This window comes from Neolamprologus multifasciatus, chromosome 5 (genome assembly GCF_963576455.1).
Source record: "Neolamprologus multifasciatus chromosome 5, fNeoMul1.2, whole genome shotgun sequence".
Classification (NCBI taxonomy): Eukaryota; Metazoa; Chordata; class Actinopteri; order Cichliformes; family Cichlidae; genus Neolamprologus; species Neolamprologus multifasciatus.
In genome coordinates, this window is record NC_140443.1 from 29920710 (window position 1) to 29930002 (window position 9293).

General features: G+C 43.3%; 1 protein-coding gene across 4 annotated transcripts in view; it reads left to right on the top strand.

Annotated features, from left to right (window-relative positions):
* arhgap46a (Rho GTPase activating protein 46a) overlaps positions 1-8766 on the top strand; it is a 31480-nt gene extending 22714 nt beyond the window's left edge. For 3 of the 4 annotated variants that reach the window (XM_085161283.1, XM_085161285.1, XM_085161286.1), the window contains 7 exons: positions 1674-2340; positions 2577-2669; positions 4665-4738; positions 5010-5209; positions 5861-5952; positions 6045-6214; positions 7090-8766. In XM_085161283.1, the coding sequence (XP_085017409.1) occupies positions 1674-2340; positions 2577-2669; positions 4665-4738; positions 5010-5209; positions 5861-5952; positions 6045-6214; positions 7090-7284 (1491 nt within the window). In that variant the 3' untranslated portion in view covers positions 7285-8766. The remainder of the gene's footprint in view (positions 1-1673; positions 2341-2576; positions 2670-4664; positions 4739-5009; positions 5210-5860; positions 5953-6044; positions 6215-7089) is intronic. The other variant, XM_085161284.1, reaches the window with a different exon arrangement.
* Positions 8767-9293: the final 527 nt, after the last annotated feature.

Genomic DNA, 9293 nt, shown 5'->3' on the forward strand with positions numbered 1-9293 from the left:
TTCTTCTTTATTTTTTTTAAAGATAATTTGGTATTTTTTATGATGAGGTCTTATGGCTTATTAAAAGGTATCCATAAAAAATTGCTGTGAAAATGGAAAAACAAATTTCTGACCTCTATTTGGACTAATGTAAGTAGCAGCCAGTTCCAAGGTCTGCTTCTTCTAATCAACAGACACACACCTCATGCATCCGTAAATGTTAAAATCTCTATATAAAGCCGTTTAAGTCCGCCTCTGCAAACCACAGTGATTAATGTTTGATGCAGCGGTTGCCTCTGGGATGAAAACAATAGGCCCAATCCGTTTCTTTGAGAAGAAATTAGAGGATTTTGTGAGTAATGCCTCTTACATTCCAGTCTTGAGTGCCTAAATGTCCCCAGGACATTTGACAGTGAGCAGGCTGAGCACCGCTGACAATAATGGCCACAATCCCAGCAATAGCTGTCATCCTCTTACCACCGTCCATCTGCCCTGCCCTGCAGGTACTGTATACTCACATGCCAGCTCTGTGCTTGGGCATCTGGGGCCCATGCCAGGCCAGAAAGATTCAGGACATGGCTTCCCTTGGTCAGGAAGGAGAGCCACTGTGGCCCATATGGCCCATGTTTGGCAAGGAGTTAAGAGGCGGACGGGTACCACGGCTTATTGGTACCACTGTAGCTATAGCCTGCTTGACAACAGCCAAGGCCCCCTAAGTCTGTCCTGGAATGTTCGTCAGACCTGCTGTTATGTCACTCATAGAAGCTGGTTATCTGTGATTACAAAAACTCTACTCTAGAAAATGTAGTGCTAGAGTTCTTTTCTTACTGAAAAAGGTCTGTGACTCAGCCTTTTCAACGAATGCACTGGAACAATTTTTACAGAAAGAAATCCTTTTCTGTTCCCACTGTTCCTTGTACTGATCCATCTGTTAACTAAACAGTTAAATTTACTAAAATGAGTCTTTTACATAGTAAAATGTATTCTCTACTTCATCAAGCATTCAATTTGTTCATTTCATCTAGTACTATTTTAAAGCTGTGATGGATTCCTTTTAAAGCCAAATCACAGACCTGCTTTATTTGACTGAGAAACAAAAATCTGAAACCCAGCTTGTCTGGCACTCATCACTTCCATAGTACCGCACGGTCTCGTTAAAGACATGTCAATGCTTTTTAGGTCCCATTAGTAAATCTGAGCTTTGATTTTGGCTCAGGGTTTGTATTGTTCTTGGCTGTTTGGGGGATATACGTCGGTTACTGGATTCCTGTATTAAGAGAGCCAAGGTGCTCCTTTCACATTTACATGGCCACGAACTCAACCTCAGGGATCACAGGGAAGTCTTGTGCAGAGCATAGATGTAACTCAGTTAGTGTTAAAAAAAGATTATTTTTTTGTTTGTTTTTTGGTGCCACTACGTGCTCACCTACTGTTCAGGACAGGGTTCATAAGGATTTGTGGAGATTTCTTCCTGTTTCAGTTCTTTGCTGGCATTAGGGAATAAATGTGGCAGTCCTGCTACAGTCCCCCCTCGAGTCCCAGCACTGCAGAGCCGAGCATAGTAGGCAGAAAGCAGCCTGCCTCTCAAAGGCTGCAGCTGCATGCACACAGTTTGCATATTTGCTGCACTCTTGCCTCACATCCTCTCTCCTTTACTTCCTCTGTCCCATGTCCACCCCATGTCCTCCCTGCAGGCCAGCACCCTAGAGCTGCAGGCTCAGTTGGAGAGCAGAAAGAAAGGCATGGTGGATGGACGGACTGCTTCCCTGGGCCCCCACCGCCCCACCAACCACGACAACGCAGAAGGAGGTGATGGTGCGGGTGGAAGAGTAGGAGAGTCTGCCTACCAACTCTCCTACGCCACCCTGCGGCAGCCCCCACCTCCTGACATTGGCATGGAGGACTGGGCCAGCAAGCATCTCAACATGCACACACAAGGACTCTTCCGGCGCCGGGTCTCCATCGCCAACATGCTGTCTTGGAACCGCGGGTCCATCAAAAAGCCCATGCTCATCACCAGCAATCGCGCTGTCAGGAAGGAGGCCTGCGAGATGTTCAAGCTGGTCCAAGCTTACATGGGAGACAGGCCTTCACGTCTCGACCGCCGTCACTGCGCCCTGCTTATCATTACCAAGTGCTGGGACATGCCGGGGCTGCGGGACGAATTGTACGTGCAGTTGGTGAGGCAAACCACAGGCAACGGCAGCCCCAGAAGTTTGGCAGCAGGCTGGGAGCTGATGGCCGTCAGCTTGGCCTTCTTTGCCCCCTCCCCAAAGTTCCGCTGTTACCTGGAAGGCTACATACAGAGACACACGGAGCCAACCAGCGACAAGAAATGTGAGTCTCAGACTGAGCAGCAGGGTGGGTCACCTTTCTTTCTTCTGTACCTCCCTGTGTTGTCTGATTAAAGTAGTTCCTGTTTGTTTGTTTTTAATAGTTCTCATGTGTTCCTCCTTCCCCTTCTGTTTCCCATTCGGATTATATTTCTGTTTTGTCCAAATGATCAAGTGTAGTATGATGAGGTGTGATCTTACTATTGGCTCTGTTTTTATCTAACTGATATTTATTTGACCTTTGCTATTGTGTGTGTTTCGTAGTGACCCAATTCATACTGGAACAACAGGAACTAAAGCTTAAGAAGAATTCAAAGTCCAGAAAGAAGCGAAAACAGAATACAGAGGAGGAAGAAGGTACATTTTTTTGTTTATGTCCCTTTCAGTCCAACATATTACTTTTTGAAACAGTTTTTCCCACTTGGTCATGGTTATCTCTTGGACAGGGCAGGGGAATAAGTTTAAAGATGTTTTTCTGCTCTCTTTAAAACATGTCTGGAGTGTAAGCAGAGCAAACCATTACAAATCAAATATATCAGTCCCTGCAGAGTGACCGCTCTGAGTGGGATGGAAAATGCAGCACTGTGCAGTTTGTCGGTCGAGTACATACTGATGTACTTGCCGGCACCATGAATGGCTTCTTAGAGAGTTGAGCTGAAAAACAGTAGGATGAGTATTTCATGGGGCCCTGGACACAATTGACCACACTGTGATTCGTATCAGCAGCCTCTCTCTCTCTCCCTGCCACTTGTTTGTCAGATGGCCTTTTAAGTGGATAGCTACTCATCAGCACGTGCCCTCATTAGAGCAACCCACACTGCCAGCTCTGGTGATGATGTCACCAGAAGGGAACCCAATCTTTTCAACAACAGTGGCTACACGCTTTGTACTTCACTGACTCAGGGCTTTACGCTGGAAAACCTCCAGCTGACTAATGGGTCAAAGAGAAAGCCCACTGAACCTCGCTGAGTAACTCTAATGGCCAAAAAGAATCCCGATGACCGCCAACAAGCAGAAAAACAGTATGAAGAAAGCTGCTGTTTGTGTGGCGGGTTACAGAGCTGGAACACGCACTTAGTGTTTTGACTAGATCAACAAGCAGCTGTGAGCAGCAGGTGTGGGAGTCCAACATGGGAACTAAAGCTGAGGTCTGGCCTAGTGTGGCCTTGGAAACATCTACACGTTTGGGATCAGAAGTAGGGCTGTTTTCAGCCAGCACTTGGAGGAGCATTTTGCAAGTAATGACCAAGACGAGACATAAGCCTTCTCTTTATTTTAATGACTCTGTTTTTGTTGTTGTTAAGTTTCCCTTCAGTCTATGTGTAGACAGGTGTCATGCCGTTCTCAGCCTGGTACGGTACACTCAAGCTCTTAATGAGCTCATATTTCTCCCGGGCTTTGGTTGCCTGGGTGTTGTGTTTTTCATGCCAGCAAGTCTGATGTAAATATAGACCACCGCTAGTGTTTAAACCCCTTCTTCTCACTGCAGTGCAGGGGCTCTACACTCTTGCTTTTCTTCCTGTAAATGTTGGGAACCCTGATGTTGGGAACTGTTTGGGGTGGGGGGAAAGCCAATCTTTGCCAAGATCAAGGGCAAATTATTGGTATGATCTCGCTAATTAGACATAATTATAGTCAGACGTGGGCAGATTAGCAGAAGTTGCAAACTTGCATAGGAGTCACCTGTTTGCTATAAATCTGTAGACTCTTGGGATTTTTGGGAATGCACTGGAAAGTGTTACTTTTTAAATTATTGTCAGTAAATTTGTCCAGTCTGGGCCAGATTAAGGTTCTTGATAGAGTGAAGTGTGAATACAGCACTAGAGCTTCAGAGTTTAAGTATTTATCACACTACACAAATATGTAGATATTTGTTTTTATGAGCTGAAAAGATGACTGAACAATCAGCGCTCTATTCTTTCGTGAACTCTAGGTGTAGAAAACTTATAGGAAGATCAGGTTCTTTTTGAATCAGCTTTTTCTTTTAGGCATTTCTCATCCAGAATAGATCTGGAGCCTCTGTGCTTCTTATTCACTCCAGAGGCCTTTATGTCTGTGTGTGCTGATGAATCACCTGAACGTTGGATGTGTGGGCTGGATCTTGACTCTGAGCTTTTGTTCAGCAGCAGTAAATCTTCCCTCAGCCTGACAGTTTAGCCGGGCCTGTTTTAATCCCCATATGCCAGAATCACACTGTCAACAAGTCTCTCCAATTACCAGTGCCTGCTTTGATACTCTATGTGACATCAGTGGGGAAAAACAGCTTGGGAAAGAATTTCAATCATTTATTATTTTGTGTGTTCAGTAATGCCTGACGCTTAAGGGGTTTACATATTGTTCCTTCTCCCACAGGCCTCCCTATCAGCACCTATGCCAAGTTCTGCTACCGGAAGCTGCAGAAGGTTGCAATCACCGGTGGCAAAAAGGTACGCTAGAAGAATAAAAAGAGCTATCAAGGTGTTTCAGTTCCACATGATAAAAGTTCAGGCATATCAGTTTTAAAGGTCTGATGTGAATCATCTTAGATATCGTCACAGAGAGAAACATAATTACAGGTATGCCTACAGTCAAAGGTATAGACATAAACACAGACCCAGTCATTGTAGCACAGCTGTAGACACAACCATCATTAGTATCACGGCCCCTGATATACCCAGGTTGTAAATCCTCCCCCTGTGCTTCCTTCTCACCCTCCAGGGTCTACGTAAGCCCACTTTGGAGGAGATCGACCACAGCAGACGGGCTATTGTCACTCCCTCCCTTTTCGGCAGTTCTCTGGAGGAGGTGATGGAGCGGCAGAGTGAACTCTTCCCAGACAGGAAACTGCCCTGGGTGCAGGTTCAGCTTTCCCAGTACGTTCTCGCTCTGGGCGGAGCTCAGACAGAGGGCATCTTCAGGTAAGACAGACCCAACTCAGTCAATGACATGCCTCAACTCGAGCAGCAACTGTGCAGTGTTGAAAATTAGAAGGGGATCTTATGTACCAATGTGCACACTGTGTTGTATGTATAGTGCATCGAAATGTATGTGTGTGGTCTCCTTTAGCCACGTATTTCTCAGCGCTCTCTCCTTGAGCACAGTACACAGAACAGACAGCAGAAAAAACACTCCCAGGACAAGCACTGTTTTGATTTGATACTTCATGATATGTGTTTACATTACAGCTTAAGCCTACAAGCATGTGGGATCTTCACAGCCGAGTGTTTGTGTAGGGTTTTCTCCAGCAAAATGCAATCCTGTAGCATCTTGACTTGTTTAGAAAACGTTTGCTTTTCACTAAACATACTTTACGCGGATCTCTCTCTGTGAAACATCTACATAGGAAAATTCCTGAGGAGGGTGTTGTTTGGTTATATTGCTTATTCTGTTTTTGTGTTGTTTCATGCAACTACAGCAAACAAAGCACGAGTCACCAGGCCACATTTGAGGCCAATTGGGTGTGCGTGAGGAATGGGGTTTGCCACCAGGCATGAAGAATGTGCAGAGTAGAAGTAGAGGTCCCTCTTGTGGCTGCTGGTTGTAACTGTAGGGTTGCTTTTTATCCACAGGGTTCCTGGAGATATTGATGAAGTAAATGCACTGAAGCTCCAAGTAGACCAGTGGAGGATTCCAGAGAACCTCTCTGACCCCAATGTTCCTGGTGAGCACTGATTTTTAAATTTAAAGTATTTGATTGTTTTCGTCTTAAACTTTTTTCTTTATTAAAAAAATCTCTTGTCATGTCTTGTTCAGCCTCGCTGATGAAGCTATGGTATCGGGAGCTGGAAGAACCCCTCATCCCCATGAACTTCTACAAGCAGTGCGTCACTAACTGCGATGACCCAGTGTCGGCCATTGCCGTGGTGCAATCTCTGCCTGAGCTCAACCGGCTCGTTCTCTGCTACTTCATCCACTTCCTGCAGGTAACCAATAGGCTGACAGATTCATAATCTTGTCACGCAGGGTCCTTAGTCATGGTGTAGTAAGTCAACACCATTGTGATTATATATATATAGACATGTTTTGTTCAAAACAAAAGATCAGTTAAAACTGAACTTTACACTAATAACAAAACTCGGGGGGGGAAACGTCACGTAAACATTTAAGAGTGGTTACAGTTGTCTGTAAGTGAAAGCACCACTCATTCAAAAAGAGCTGCAATGCAGAAGTGAAAAAAAACAAAAACAATGATGAATCAAAAACTAGTATTGACTTAAAAGGTGTAGGATGACTTGGGCTTAATTGAGCCTTCTTACAGAGCACTTTGTCATGAGCAGACCTTTTTAATGTAGTCCATCAGATTAAAAAACAAGACAAAAGAATAAATTCTTGAACAGTGTTAATCATACCTAGTGTTAGATTTGTTTACCGTCCTAATAGTAAACATTTTTATTATTTACAGTGAATTACACATTCTTAATCAAGTTTGCTTGTCCTTAATCATACATTTTAAAAAAAATATTCCTCTTAGTTCAATGCTACACATTTACAAGTTGCTGAATCCTATCTCTGCTGTAGGGCGAGAGGCAGGGTACACCCTGAACAGGTCACCAGTCTATCACAGGGCTAATAGAAAAAGACCCACTTTGGAATAACCAGTTAGCAAAACAGAGTGTTGGTAAACTCTTAAAAATCTCATTGATTGATTTATAAAGTAATTATATAATAAAACTGTTGAGCATTTGACCTTTTTAAATAATTGAATATGACTCATGCATAAGTGACTGTAGGTTTAAGTTCAGACAGTTCACACACCTCCTGATTGCTTTTCCTCTCCTTCCTTCACTTTTATCTCCAGGTATTCGCTCAGCCATCCAATGTCGCAATTACCAAGATGGATGTGAACAACCTGGCCATGGTGATGGCTCCCAACTGCCTCCGATGCCAGTCCGACGACCCACGGATCATCTTCGAGAACACCCGCAAGGAGATGTCCTTCCTGAGAATGCTCATCGTTCACCTGGACACCAGTTTCATTGAAGGGGTGGTGTAGAGGTTGCAAAGCACAGAGAGTGCACCTGAGGGGCTGATCAGCCCTCAAACTTCTCCAGTTATACATTAGAAGCATGCAAAAATACTGTCTCTCTGTTCAGACCGCACTGGAAACTGTTGAGGTGAGATATTAAACTTCTTACAACACAAGGAGTGTGAAAACCGCTTTAGCTGGGAATTTGAGCCCTTGTGCTCTCCTGCTTTCTTACTGAAAGACGAACACACCACCTTAGGATTCACTGATTTTGATACTAAAATCCACAGTGACTGCTTACAAGTGGTTCACTTTAATGACTGTATTTTCTAACCGCTGCATGTGAAGAGGTTTACCTTTATTTCTTATCTAATTGGTAGTACTATAGTTACATGGGACAACTGGGCTGTGCAAAGTACAAAATTAGTTTCAGAAATTCCTTACTTGCACAAAAAAAACATAAGGCAGCAGTGTTAATGCTCTGCCTTTTTTTTTCTTTTTTCTCCTCTCCCCACCCCTCTGGTTGATTTCATTCAAGCGTGTGTGCGTGTGTGATTGTCAGCGTGTGAACAAAAGGCACAGCCTTCTATTATGTACAGAAAATTGAACATAGGAAATGTAAAAGAGATCTTGTAATGGTGTCTTGTTAATAAGCTTGCCTGTGCTGTTTTGAGTAGTCGTACTGATAGCCGGTCTCCTCGTATTTAATTTTACGAGGCATATAAAGCCACTCCACCGCAATTATTCTGACAGACTACAGAGGCTTCATTTCAAAGCACAAACTAGAGGGATGTGCAGAAAGCTCTTGATAATGGATGGTGGCAATTTTCTAAGCAAATAAACATGGAACTACTTTGATTTTTCCAAATTCAAACGATTGCCGAAGCCAGGCAGGAGTGTTAATTCTAATTACAGCTCACGCTGTAAGAACGTGGGAGGCTGGTCATTCAACTGATAATACACTCTCTATTATCTGTAACACAAATTTCAATTGGAATCAAGTTCTCTCAGTGTTTGTGGTCCGTATGTTATGCTTTTTTTTTGGCTCAGGTCTTACTATAAAACGGGTGTTAGTTGTGAGAACTGTACATGGCCTCTCTCTTTCTCTCTCTCACAGACTGAAAATTTGATTAACCGAACACAAGCCTCCTTCGCTGAGAATGGAATATTGATTTAACTGTCAAGTGCTATGAGAATGTAAACTGAGCTTTTTTGTGCCCCTCCTTAAGGCTTTGTCGATGTAAATATTTTACATGTAAAATAGTAGTAACTTCCTGTAAGTGTATTCTAATGGTCTGGGTTATGGTTGAGCTTAACTGTTGCTGTAAAAGAGCAATAAAAAAACTTTTGTGTTGTAATTAACTGATCATTTTTCTGCTGTAACCGCTCATCTTACGAACATAGGAATGATTCAAACCACTTTCCTTGTACATGCGTGTATGTGTGTTGGCATACTTTCTCATCGTAATAAGGAATGATTGTCCATGAATAAAGATTTGTTCAAAATTACTGTTGGATTCCCTAGTGTGTGCAATTTATTTGTATTTTGATTTTTTTTTGGTTTGGGGCAGTTTGCCTTTATTCTGGTAATAATAGTTTGAAAAAAAGCGTGGAAGAACACCAAGTAACAAAGTCCTCTGATACCTCTGTGCAGTGGCTTAAAACTGCACAGTTCAGCCTGTATTAAAGGGTTTCTTGAGAGGTTATGTTAAATCACTAATTTTCAATCCAATCCTTTACCTGACCATTTTCAAAGGAATGTTTTTGTTGTTTGTTAACAATGTCCCATGAATCATTCACAGGTGTCACGACTCTGTGATAGGCCCCAAGCCAGATATTTTCTTGGGCCGTTGTCACCATGTGGGTGGCTGTGGCTCAGGAGGTAGAGCAGGTCATCTGCTAGTCAGGAAGTTGTTGGTTTGATCACTAGGTGCTCCAGTCTGAGTGCCCAAGTGTCCTTGGGCAAAATACAAAAGCAGAGTGCTTTCATTGGAGTGTGAAAGTTGCACAGAAAGCACTTAAATGTTAAAAAAGTG